The sequence below is a fragment of the Populus alba genome, chromosome 8 (assembly GCF_005239225.2).
Source record: "Populus alba chromosome 8, ASM523922v2, whole genome shotgun sequence".
Lineage (NCBI taxonomy): Eukaryota > Viridiplantae > Streptophyta > Magnoliopsida > Malpighiales > Salicaceae > Populus > Populus alba.
This window is the reverse complement of record NC_133291.1, coordinates 11,532,902-11,546,365: the sequence shown is the minus strand read 5'-3', so window position 1 is coordinate 11,546,365 and position 13,464 is coordinate 11,532,902. Positions and strand designations below refer to the sequence as shown.

The 13,464-nt window shown below is 34.3% G+C and overlaps 2 protein-coding genes across 2 annotated transcripts; both read right to left on the bottom strand.

The window, feature by feature from the left end:
* Positions 1–5,197: 5,197 nt before the first annotated feature.
* On the bottom strand, positions 5,198–6,064 carry LOC118057015 (transcriptional regulator SUPERMAN). Its single transcript, XM_035069464.2, has one exon. It carries the CDS (start codon positions 6,016–6,018, stop codon positions 5,371–5,373), a length of 648 nt encoding a protein of 215 aa, XP_034925355.1. The 5' UTR covers positions 6,019–6,064; the 3' UTR covers positions 5,198–5,370.
* A 4,990-nt stretch (positions 6,065–11,054) lies between these two features.
* On the bottom strand, positions 11,055–13,103 carry LOC118057005 (serine/threonine-protein kinase BLUS1). Its single transcript, XM_035069460.2, has one exon. It carries the CDS (start codon positions 12,979–12,981, stop codon positions 11,353–11,355), a length of 1,629 nt encoding a protein of 542 aa, XP_034925351.1. The 5' UTR covers positions 12,982–13,103; the 3' UTR covers positions 11,055–11,352.
* Between the last annotated feature and the right edge of the window lie 361 nt (positions 13,104–13,464).

Genomic DNA, 13,464 nt, shown 5'->3' with positions numbered 1-13,464 from the left:
CCCAATTTGTCTTCTACATAATCCATTTCTCAGAGCTTTAAGAGAAATTGTCAGCTAATCGATTAGTTTTGTACTTGATCCATTTCCCAGAGAGTTAAAACAAACTGTCAGCTAATCGATTGAAAGCGAAGGTAAAAAGGACAGAGGGAAGTGCCTCGCTCATCACCAACATGGATAAGATATTTATGAGTTATGACTGTACAGTAAAAAAATAATAATATCCAAGGACAGTAGAGGTCGGGTGTGGGGGATAGCGGTGTCTAAGTACGAGCAGTGTCTGTCTTGACTAAAGTACCATATGCAGTAAGAGTTTTAGTGTTTTAGTTGTCTGGCATGCTCTGCGCTGACCAAAACCTTGCATTCTGTTTAAGGAAAACCATCATACCTTTGACGTCCAGACAATGTCGGGAACAAGCAAAGCCATCAGAGATTGGGAAAAAGAGCGCATCCAAAGGCTCTGCCAACAAAACAAAACTCACCTCTCATTTGTGTATATGATATCACATGGATCATGGGTGTGGTAGTGCATGGATCAGCAGGTGATTCAACACACACATGAATGATAGAGATTGCTTACGTTTCTATATATCTCTTCACCTTCACTTCTCAAGTAACCTTTCATTTTCATTTTTTTTCCCATCATCATTCTACTATCAATTGGTACTAGCCAGATTCGTGCAAATTCAGATTTATCAAATCTTTGCCTTTTGAGTTATTTAATGTGTAGTGGTTTTTTTTTTTTTTAATGAATCATTGATAATTCATTTTTATATTTTTTTTTCTCATTTTCCCTGCCGCCTATATTTCAAAAATATCAAAAAAAATTATTTTATTTTCTTTAAGTATTTGAATTACAAATTTATACATAAAATATATTCCCGATAATAAATAAAAAGATCTTTTTTTATATATTAGAATGATTATTTTTTTACCTAATGAGATAAGTATTTTCTTATCGAGAATGACTTTTCTTAAATTTTAGATATACCAATAATTAGAAAATACAACAATATTTTAGTTTATATAAGACAATTAAACAATGCAACTTACCTTCAAATGTAAGACGTATCGTATTAAGGGTACTAACAACATTTTTTCTTTTACGCAACCAGTCCTTTTTCCAGACTCCAAGACCAGTTGGGGTTTCTTGGACTAAAATACTAGGTGACAACTCTCATTCCATGTTTTCACTAATAAAAGATAAGAATGTCTTGTCCATTTCCATATCTTATACCACGATTCTAGGAGGACGACCATCGCAACACCACACACGTGCAACACAGGTAAAACATTATAATCATTTTTTATTGTTCATTGTTTCATAATTCACCATGGATTGTAATAGTGATTTTTATATAAAAAAATTGATTTGATCCTCAAATATTTCTTTGAACAATTAAGCCCAAATTATAGCCAAATTGCATATTTTTTTTTTGGGGGATGAAAGTTGAATTAAAAGATAGAGGACTGAAGTGATAAAATTAGGTAAAATAGGTGGCAAGTATGCAATTTATTTGAAATGTTCATTTTAGCCTCTTATATTTTTAAGATATTCGATAACCAATCCCTATAACTTTTTTAATATACATTTTGGTTTTAAACTTCATTTCCATAGTTTTTAGTCTATTTTTGAAAAACTAAATTATGTAGGTAAAACATTGTAGCCATATTTTACTGTTCATCATGTCATAATTCATTGTGGATTGTAAAAGTGTATTTTTTTTAAAAAAAAAAACTTCAATTTGGTCATTAAACTTTTTTATTTTGCATAATTTAGCCCTTTTAAGACCAAATTCTAGCCAAATTGCATATTTATATTTTTTATTTGGGGGGGGGTGAGGATTGAATTGAAAGATAGGGGACTAAAGTGATAAAAACAGGTAAAATAGGTGGTAGGTCCTTAATTCTGTTTGAAATGTTTGTTTTAGTCCCCTATCTTTTTAAGTTATTTAGTAATCGATCCCTATAATTTTTTTTTAAAAAAATACATTTTAAAACCAAACTTTATTTTCCTCTTTTTATAGTCCTTTTTTAGGTAGAGGAGAGAGGAATATTTGAATTCTAGTTTAGAGAGAGAAAGTAGTCGGTAAGGAAAACTTTCAGCCATAAAAATGGTTGAATCTTGTGTCAAAATATTTCATATGATGATTGGGGTTAATATTAAGTGTTTTTTTAACCTTAAAAACACCTAAAAAAACAAATTTGGGCTCGAAATTAAAGAGTTTTGATTTCGGGTTGATTCCGAGTTTTGGGCTTTTTTTATGTTTTTTATGGCCATAGATTGGTTTCACAAGTTTTCTAAGGTGCTTCCTATGTGTTTTAAGTTTAAAATAGATTGAAAATATATTTTTGAGTTAAAATAAAAAACCTAAAGTCTCAAGCATGAGCTTTTTCTTGATTGGGTTAAGCGTTGGCCTAACTTACCACACCCAAACAACACATGGCCTCATTGTTTTTCTTTTCTTGTTCAAAATTTTATTTTTTTGATGTGTTTTTTTAAAATAATTGTTAAATTTTTGTTTCAATTAATATCCATTTTTTTTTATGATTTTTTAAGGTTTTTTAGCCTTTGTTGAATAAACGACTATTTTTTTTTTAATTATATTGAGTGTGTTTAATTTTTTCATAGGTTAGTATGATTCATCTATAATTTTTTTTTTATATATTTTATATAGATTAAATATTTATTTTTTTATAATATCTTTAATATGTGCAACCTTGCATACTATTTTTTTTTAATTTTATTCAATAAAGTTTATGTGTGTGTGAATCGCTATTACAAATTGATTTTCATAAAAAAATTCATTAAATACAACCAGGTAAATGACTTGTGTTGTAATATTAAAATATTTTGATTTAAATTGATCTCTTGATTTTTTTTGAATTATGTTTTTATTAATTTATCATTAATTACTTTTTTTTTTATTTATTTACACAATGGTTCATGATTTATTTAATTGGATACATGTATAAGTTTTTCGATTTACATTATGATTTTTTATGTAAAAAAACATGTTGAAAAATTCTACATGTTCAATTTTTTTTTTATCATGTACTGATGTTTTCAATTTGATTTTTATTCTTATAATTTTTTTCCTTAACTCTTTTTTATGAAATTTTATATTTAATTTTACAATTCAATCAAGTTGATGGTGTATTATTTTATTTATTTATTTTTCCTCATTGATTCGATATATTTTATATGTATATGTTTTTTTTGTTTGCTATTGTTGTTTTTTTATATATATATATGATTCAAATAAAACCAATTTATTTAATTGATCGGGTCTATAACTCAAATTATTGAATTTCTTTAATAATAAAAAACACACTAACAATATTTAAATATTTTATTAGAAAAATAATAAAGACTCGCGGCCTATGTCGAGCACAACCTTGTATAAAGTTATATCAATAATGATAGCGTGGTCAATTGTTAACTACCCACTACAAAAAAATTAATTTCAACACAAAAGTAGAATTGTGATTGTAAAAATCGAAAGATTTTCTTTCCGCATAAAGTATAAATGAATTTGCACGACACCTATATTATTTGTCTTTTCAAATACAAGATTTTTATTTGATGATATCCTGAAAGTATATGCATATCAACCAATGACTCACAAGCTAGAAGAAGAAGAAGAAGAAGAAGAAGGCGGCGATTTTGGCTCTTATAAGCTGAATGTTGAGACTTGGATCACCGAGGCTGTTTAGCTCTGCATGTCTACCTGTGTGCTTAGTTGGATTTCAAAATGACATTTGGCACAAAAAAATATCTGATTTTTTTTAAATGTTGTTCAATAAAAAATACAAAAAAGTAACTAAATATATTTTTAAATAAAAATCATATTTAAAAAACACAATACATTGCAATACTAAACATAGCCAACCAAAATGGTAGGTGGCTAATTTACTTCTGGACTCTTTGTTCTCATGTTTCTTCAATGCACTTGAAGAGAGAATAGATCGAATGGCATGATGGCTTTTGCCCAGTTTACACTTATATGAAGTAGGCGTTGGAACTTGGTTCCAAGGTCTGCCATCATGATTGAAAAAACAGAGCATTTGCTCCCTGTATCGAAAAAGACTTCTCAAAAAGTTAAAATAAGTCAATTTCCATCGTCTTGTACGTATAGCTGGAGGTTTCTAAGTTTCAAACGAAAGCTCGGTGCTTTTCTTCGACATAACCTTCTCCCCATGATATTCAACAGAGATATTTAGGTTCGAAATCTTTCCGTCAACTGCCATAGAGGCAGAGCTGCTTATCTCTAGATTATAATGGAAGGCAAAAGAACAATGATTAAATACCGGGGAAGAAAAAGGGAGGGGTCGGCGGCTTACCATGTGCGATTAATTATACTTTAATTTGATATCGAAGTTGTTTTGATTCAACAGTCAATGATTTGACTTGGCTAACCTCATCCTTTTACATAGTAATTTCAGCACAAACTTCAAGCCTTACTGTTTTTAGGTTAAGAGAGCATCTTAATTAAGAAATAAAAACACTCTCTAATCTACAAAAAAATAATATTACTTTTGTCAACCAGCTAACAAGCTATTAATTTGCTACACATCCCTCGCTTTAATTTGGTTTGGTGGCTATAAACCGCTCAGAAATCTGTTGGTAGAGCAGGAAGACTTCTTATGTTTCTCTATTCCCATCCACCTCTACTTTTTCTTCTTCTTCAATTCTTCTTCTGATCATAAACTATCTTTCTTCAAGAATCCTAAACTGCATGATCGGTCTCTCTTCTATTTAGAATACAGTGTAAATATATCTACTGGAAGAGTTTTACTTCTTCCATTTTTAATTAGAATAACTCCTTTTGTTGTTAAGTTACAGTTAACCTAACAAGAACCACAATCCACGCTACCTACAAAGGAGAAAAATTACAAAAAAGAAATGAGAAAAGAAAAAAAAACCGACATTCTTTTCATGGATGAATCATCAAAATTCTCCATCTCACACCCAACGGCTCTCTCTCTCTCTCTAAAGAAATGGGAGATATCACAGTCTAAATTAACTGAAGCTAAACATATTTGCTATATACAAAAGACAAGAGTTATACTAGCTGAACTATATAATATGCTGACAGAAAATCTAGATAACACTATTACTGACATGATTAAGCAAAAAAGAGACTTGATATGTAACATGTGAAAATCAAAGTAAAAGAAACACGAGTTCTAGGCGAGGGACAATATTAATTGGCTTTTGAAATTGACATCTCCTTAACTTTGCAAGAAACTATGGAGGATTAATAACTAAACATAAAGACATCTTATAATACATAATCTCACAACTGGTGCAACTACAAGCTTCCAAGTTTTAACGTGTTAGTCTGCGTTGATGAGGCTGCCCGTGTTCACCTAATTAAGAGATCCCAGTCGAAGTTCCAAATCCAAATCATCCTTGGAGTCACTGACAAGACCAATATCCAAATCTAACCTCACAATCTGGCCCTTATTCCAGATCTTGAATCCATCTTGTCGTGTGAAACCATCGAAGTTTTCAAAGAAGGATTTCCTGCTCCCGTTTGCTGTTAAATCAGAAAGGTTGGGGCTTGAAGGGTCGAGAGGGTTACCACCAACGGTCCATTTCTTGACTTCGGAAGCTAAAGATGGTGTAGATGGTGCAGTAAGAGGAGGAGAAACCAAGGATGGAATTGTGCGATTGAATGGAGTACAGAAACTAGGGTTAGGGTTCAGGTTAAGGGTCAGAATAGGACACTGGTCATCCCTTGGAGGTGACAGTCTCAACCTGGCTCTGTCTCTCCTATGAACATTCATGTGACCTCCTAGAGCTTGAGCAGATTTGAATTCCCTTTTGCAGAAGCTACACGTGTACGATCTTGGAGGCCAAGAAAGGCCACCAAGATAATCATGTCCATTGCTTTGGCAGCTGCTAAAGTTCCATGAATCTCTAAGCTTCTTCTTCTTGTCATTGTTGGTGCACGCTCTACTTCCAATATTACTATGGCCATTCACGTCGCTACTCAAACTATTCCTCTCCATCATGAGTTCTTTATGGTTAATGAGATCTATCAAGATAGAAAGAAAAAACAACAACAGTCTAGCTCAAATCATATCGCAAATAACAAAAGTAAAAAACCCGTCTCTCAAAAGTTAAATAGTACAGAAGAAAGAGAGAGAAACAAAACTGACCAAATTATGCACACAATATATAGAGTTGGGTTTTGGGCTTGAGAGGGAGAGAAGTGGAGATTAATAAAGTTGAAGCAAAGAGCACATCAAATTCCCAACCAAAAGCTGAAGATCCCATTAGAGCTAGTTACCCATCCCCTGCTTACTAAATGTACTAAAACCCCGGCCTGCCAGGTTATTACCTTTATGCTAGATCTAGCTAGCATGAATTATTGGATACCTTTCACTTCTATTTAAGTTTTACTAAAGTACACAGTAGCCTTATTTGTGTGCAATGAAAACTGAAGAGCAATGCGTAGATGGCACAGCTCGATGTGCTCGATGACTTGTCTGGATATGATTGGTTGATTTTTAGAATACACGGAAAAAACCCAGAAGATAGAGAGGGGACCTTGTTTGTTAACCAATGTGATTGAAATTAACCGAAGGTCAAACGAGCTTAATTAGTATTTTTATTTTAATCACCACCTAAATATTGGACCCTAGCAACATTATGATGATGATGACAATAGCGAGGAACAAATAATAATTCTGCTGTTTGTCAATGCCCCCCTCCACAAGCCTACTAGTTCATCATGAGATCCTAAATAATGTAATTTTACTACATGCTATCATGCATATTGCTAATTCCATCACTCCTAACACTACGCACATAACAATCAAAGAATTGAATTCTCCTCCTCCGTGCGCCGGTACGTTCAGCATCCGCGACAGATGCTATGAACAGTATTCCCCATTACAGTCCATGGAACCCACACAAAAAAAAAAAAAAAAACGATGTGCATTTTGTAACTTAGAAATTGATTTTTCCTTTTCTTTTAAAACCCAAACATGAAATGAAAAGAAACGCCAGAGAATTGAAGGGTAACCCAGCAATTGATGCGTCGTAAAATCACTTATTCTCCTTTTCGAAAATGCGCGGAGTCAAATTTCTTGCATTTTCTTTCTTTTGCTCAGTTCACCAATATTTCTTATTTTCACAATTGTCTTTCCATTCTATAACTGATTCCATCATAATTTTTTATTTTTTCTGAAATGGCTATAATGCATATTTCTAACCTTTTTTTTTTTTTTACGCTTAAGGTCCTATAATCCACAAGCAGTAGTTAAATGTTCTATGGGTTCGTGGTTAGCAAGATAATAAAATTATATTATTATGAAAAGAGAACTGAATATGAATTTGAAGGGCTTCTCTAGTTTTCTCTTCTACTCATAACGTTTTTCAAACTAAAATATTTTAGTATCTAGAAAAATGACTTGAATCCGTAACCTAAGAACTCCCTGCTATAAGGTTAAAGATTAATTATCGATAATTGGTCACATTTTCTTTCGACAAAAAAAAAAAAAAAGAGTAGAAATTTTAACGTTGTTGGACTACACCGATCATCGTATAGGAGTTGTTGCATAAACCCAAATATTTTTTTGTACGGATTAACGCATATTTATAGCAATGGGTTTATTATACAAATAATTATCTGATTTTATTCACATGGACGGAACAATAATTTTTTTTAAAAGATAGATTAAGTCTTGAATCCGCAATCTCTTGTCTGATTTATTAAAATAATATTAAGAGCCTCAGTGCAAAGTTTTACTATTAGAGCTTACGATTTTTAAGATGCAGAGTAAAATATATATAAGGTAAATTCTATATTTTATCTTGAAAATTAATCTCCATAACTTTAAATATCGTTTCAATTTCTCTTATTCATCCATAAATTTATATAGTGATAATAATTGAAAAAAAGTGTGTAGATTTAAATTTCGTCTATAAAATTTATTAAAATATCTCACTATAATCTAAAAGTAGTATAAAAAAGAAAAAGAACTTAAATGTGTTGAAATTAAAAAAATGAAAACTTTGAAAGAAAATCACATTTTAAGTGATATTAAACTTTTCTTCAAGCTACCATTCCAATTCTATGAGATTTCAAAAACAAATTTCTCATAGAACTCTTAATTCGAGATTTGTTAATAGATCTTAATGAATAATTAGAAAATGTGCATACATATGATGTACGTGCGAGTGAGAGTGTGCTAGAAGAGATAGCTACACTAGTGCTTGATAGTGTTGGTAAATTTTTTTTTTTATCTTATTTGTTTCTGACTTAACCTTTTATTTTTTTCCTGTTGAGTTCCTATTGAAAAATGATATAATTTTAAGGGGTGTAACTCAATTGATTAAGTTTTAAATTTGTATTTTAAAGTCACTCACCAGTTCGAATCTACAAATTTCTCGGGACCATTACGGGAGGCTTATATGATCGTTATTTTCAGGGTTCGTAAGATTAGTTGAAGTACGTGCAAGCTAATTTGGACATTTAAGTTAATAAAAAAAAATCATGTTGATAATTTTTATGGGAAAAAAAAATATTTTTTTATCTCTTTTCTAACATAAAAGAAATATTTTTAAAATGATGATTTTGATATTCCAAATTGTTCATGGTTGCTAAAAAGGGCAATCCGATAAACTTTTGGTATGAAGTTGCAATTTAGGCACCGTTTTTTGTTACTTTTACTGACGAAAATAAATAGAATATGGACGGAAGGCTAGGGAAATTGAAAGGATAACAAAAATAGTGGAGGTTAATTGAAACAAACGAACTTTTTTAGGTGAAACTGAAACACCTCATAAACTTCAGGAGCGTAAATTAAGATTTACCTTCAAATATATTACGAAAATGATCGCAAAAGGAGGGGAGCTGGTTCTGGTTTCCAATTAACAAGAGCATCATCATTGATGAATATTATATGCAATGTTTGGTCCAAATTAACTCCCTTTCTTTGTATTTTGTTTATTTCCCTCTTTTTTCTCCTCGTTGGATTTCTTGGATCTTGTTTATCTTTTTGCATATTCAAGGGCTATAACCAAAGAAGATCAGCAGGAGGTATAGTTGCTACATTATTTATGAGTCCCGCAACCTTTCCAGTTTAATTTCATTCCAGAAAGCTCTGATTTACACAACTCCATGTACTTGAAAGACAGGTTATCTCAGTGCTCCAATATTTCCTTGCCATTTTCAAGTGAAAAGGTGGTAGAGTGATGAACCCATATGTACAAAAGATCGTGCCACATTTAGCTTATCTTTCTTGAAAAACTAGAGGCTAGTGAGGTGAGCCCGTAGTGTGCTAAATATAGTTGTGATGTTATGAGGTTCAACAGCCGAAATTGCAGGGTTTTCCCGCAGTGTAACCCGTTGCCGTCTGCTCCACTCATAATTAAATATTGAGAGCTACACCAAAAAGGTTTTTAAAATATGAGCCTGCTCCAATGGTGTGGTTTCCAAGTTTGTCATCGACAAAAAAGCAGGAGAAGAAAGACGGGTCCAATATTATTAGACAAAATTAAGAAATACTCTTATGCATTTAATTTAGTTGCTGTTTCAATATAGGAATCGAAATTAAAGTATGCTCCATTTGATGGCTGTCTCTTCAGCCGCTGAAGTTCAGCGTCTACCTTCAGTGAACACCTTCATTGACCTTAAAATCCGAGCTAGTGTTGAGAGATCGCATGCCATGTTCATCTCTTAGAGAAGCATAAAGAGGACACACCTGCTCAAAAAGTTTAGACTTGAAGTTTAGGTTAAAAATTGCTTGATGTACTGTAGGCCTTCTACCAGGAAAGTTTAGGCCTCTTTGTTTGATAATAAGGCTTCATGAACTCAAGCCCAGCCCTCTTTGCAGTAATATTTTCATGTTGCCCTTTCTCATGTTCATAAATGATTTTGTGTTTCTGGGTTTTACCACAAACACATAAGCTGGTTCTTATTTGGACATGGAAGCCATCAGAGGTGCGGATTGGCTTGGTGCTTATCTGAAAATGTTTAATTTAAAGTAAAAAAAAAAAAAAAAAACTAAAACACAAAAACAACCGGCTCTATCATTAAACCAAAAAAAATAAATTATTACTTCTAGATTAATATTCCCCAGCCTACTCATTAAAGAACTACTACAAACGTCTTTCTTTTCAATTTACTAGGGACTGAGATTCGTATCTAATAAAAACATGCCATTTAAGTTACTGCTGAACTCTAGTGCAAATGAAGAGACCGGGAATTTGAAATTGTGACTCTAGAAGAGAGAAGGCAGCCAGTGACCGCTCCCTAGAGAGAAAATGAGTAATTGTGGGGTAAAAGGGAATACATAAAAAAACGAAATGTTACGGTTGGGCTTCTTCAATCTTTAATAGATGTCATCGTTGGGCCTAGTCCATCTTTGTAGTGACTCTCCATGGCCACTACCACCGTCAGTGTTGTCGGGGTGACGTCATCCCAAGGGCAGTCTCAGCCACCTTCGAGGACAAGGGCTCTGCGTTGCAGAAACCAGGCTGTTTCCTTCAGCCACTGCCGATCACAATTTGCCATGGCAGACGGCAATTTCTGGACAAAATTATTTCCTTATTTGTGAACTAGAATAAGAAAACCCAACAAAGTTTCAATTAGCAAGGGTCCAGTTTTAGTCCATAATAAGCTTCAGGCTTCCAATCCCACAGGCTCAACTTGAAAGAGTGGCAAATCCAATCTGGTAGGGGCTGGGCTTAAATTCAAATATGTCCCGACGATCAACTGGATGTTATCAACTGAATATGTTAAAAAAAAAAAAAAAAAAAACAATCGGTCGAACCAAAACAGGAGCATTTTGGATCTCACACAGATGTGAGTGTTATTTCGAAGCTATGCATGTGCATATGATTGCAAGCATGAACCTAACTGTAAACTCTACCGGAAAAACAAAGGCAACACTTTCTAGTTTTATATCCACACAGAAACTTGGCTCCTCGTAGAGCTGAGCCCCATATCAACACACGACACAAAATAGCACTACGTCAAGAGAAGGCACAGACTCAATTGCTGACTGAAAAAGAGAGAAGATCAAAGTTGTAGAAGAGATTGACGGCGAAAGGTCATATTGTATATCATTCATTGCATGTTTTAAGATCTACAAAAGGGATCCTACTGAGCCTGAAGACAAAACTGAAAACCAGATCGAAGTCTCGAAGCCAATTTGTCCTCTACTGTTGCTAAGAACTAGAAAGGAACCGCAAGTAAATATACAAGAAGAAGTGAACGCTTAGTTTTTCCCTTTTACCAATCCTATGAAATCAAACATTATATGCACAAGAAATCAGAAGCTTGAGACGCCAAAATCCCATCTTCCCCAAAAAGTCAATACATCAACGAAAAACTCTCAATTAGGAAATGAAGCAGCAGAAAATGCACCAGAAATCACAATCTTAACAAACTCCAATTCCATCTCCAGCTTCAAGTTCTTTTGCTTCTCAATGTCCAACTCCTCCTTCAGATTCTCACTCATTTGCACCATTTGGTCTTCTCCGTCAGTCTCCCCTCCCAACATACCAATTATAATGGCGACATGCCTTCTCTGCTCCTCCAAACTCCTCTTTAATGTCACTAAACCCTCTAACATTGTCACTTGATTTAAACCCTCAACAATTCCTCCCACACCACTCATATTTACACCAATATGATCTCCCACTTGGCTCATCTCTTCTTTAACTGGAGCTGGTGAATTCAGGATTGATGGCTTGGCCGAGTCAACTAAATCACCTGACCCGTCTGACTCGCTGAACTCAATTTTCTTATCTTGAATGATGGATTCACCTCCAAAACGAACCTGTTTCACAACTGAATCATTTATTGAGTCAGTAGGGAATACTGGGTCAAGCTCGAATCCTTCCTCGTTGAAGTTCCAGCCACTAATCCTTCTAGTCTTCATATGTTGAATCACAGAGTCACCATCAATATCCCCCTCCTCTTCTTCTTCAACATCAGTACCACTCTGGCTTGATATTCCACTTAAAACCTTGCCTTCTTTGAATCTTTCTTCAACACTAGGCAACCCATGCAAAACATTTTTTACAAAATAGTCTAATCCTTTACAGTTTTTAAAAAAAGAATGCTTCAAAAGCTTTGCAGCAGAAGGTCTCTTTGAAGGGTCTTGGTCAAGACAAGAAGCAACCATATCTTTAAAAGCCTTAGAGAACTTCTTGTTCCTGCAATTTTTCTTGTGATTCTCATCATGACAATCAGAGAACCGAAACCTCTTTGTTATCTTCATGATCAAAGACTTTGAAGGAGGAAGGTGAGACAAAGGAGGGCGACCATGGGCTAATTCCAATGCAGTGATACCAAAAGACCACATATCAGCTTTGAAACTATAACCTGTATGGGAGTGTATAACCTCTGGTGCCATCCAATATGGCGTCCCTGCAAGATCAGTTAACCTCATTCTTGATGAGCAAGACAATGAGGATGACCTTTCAAGGGTGTTCAACTCGTAAATTGAGGCTGATACGCCAAAATCTGCGAGCTTTACTTTTCCATTTGAGTCTATAAGGATGTTGCCGGCTTTGACATCTCTGTGTAAATGGCCTTGATCATGAAGATAAGACAGTGCGTTTAGAATTTCCTTGAGAACAACAGCTATGCATGGCTCTGGTAGGCCATCAGGGAAAGAAGAAGAGATTATGGATTGGAGAGAACCAGCAGACATGAAAGGCATAACCATCCAAAGATGGCGATCAACAGTGAAAGAACAGTGGGATTCAAGAATGTTAGGGTGTGAAAGAAGTGACATGGTCTTGGTTTCACGTCTGACACTATCAAAATCGGCTCGAGATTGATCAAGATCAATGCATTTGATTGCAACAAGACTTGAGTTCTTGGGGACGCATATTGCTTTGTAAACTGTGGCACTAACGCCGACACCAATCTCGTCCAAGATTTTGTATGCGTTTGAGTCAAGAGGGTATTGAACCCTATGGGATTTGGTTATTTGGTTTTGGATGTGAGCCATGAAGCTGTCTATGGCTCGATCTTGAATAGGTCTCTCGACAGTTTTTTTTTTGTTGTTGAATTGGGTATGGAGTTATAGGGAGCTTGACAATGAAGGAGGGTTTAAGTTGGAGAAGATAAGAGCTCCTTATGTGGCATTTGTTCTGAGAACAGTCTTCCTTCTGTCTTGAACCTTCCTGAGAAGGAGAGGTAGGTATTTTGCAGGCGGTTTTCTTGTGAGGTTTCAGCGTTGAAAGGGAGAGGCGCAGTTAGAGCGGTGATTGATCTTTATGAAATGAGAGTGAGAGGATGCATGTGAACGAAGGACTGCTTTTTAACAGTATGGTAGGGACTAAAGAGAGAGTGACAGGGAGGCCTTGGGCTTCTTGTAACTAACTGGTTCAGAAATGCATTGATTCATTTGGGTTTCAGTTTATACTTGCATCCTGTCACAATACAGGGCAGTTTAACCTTAATCCATTGGGTTTGATCTCCAAATTGTGAA

Excerpts from the sequence above, each read along its gene's own strand:
- LOC118057005 (XM_035069460.2), bottom strand. The coding sequence starts at position 12,981 with ATGGCTCACATCCAAAACCAAATAACCAAATCCCATAGGGTTCAATAC.
- LOC118057015 (XM_035069464.2), bottom strand. The coding sequence starts at position 6,018 with ATGATGGAGAGGAATAGTTTGAGTAGCGACGTGAATGGCCATAGTAAT.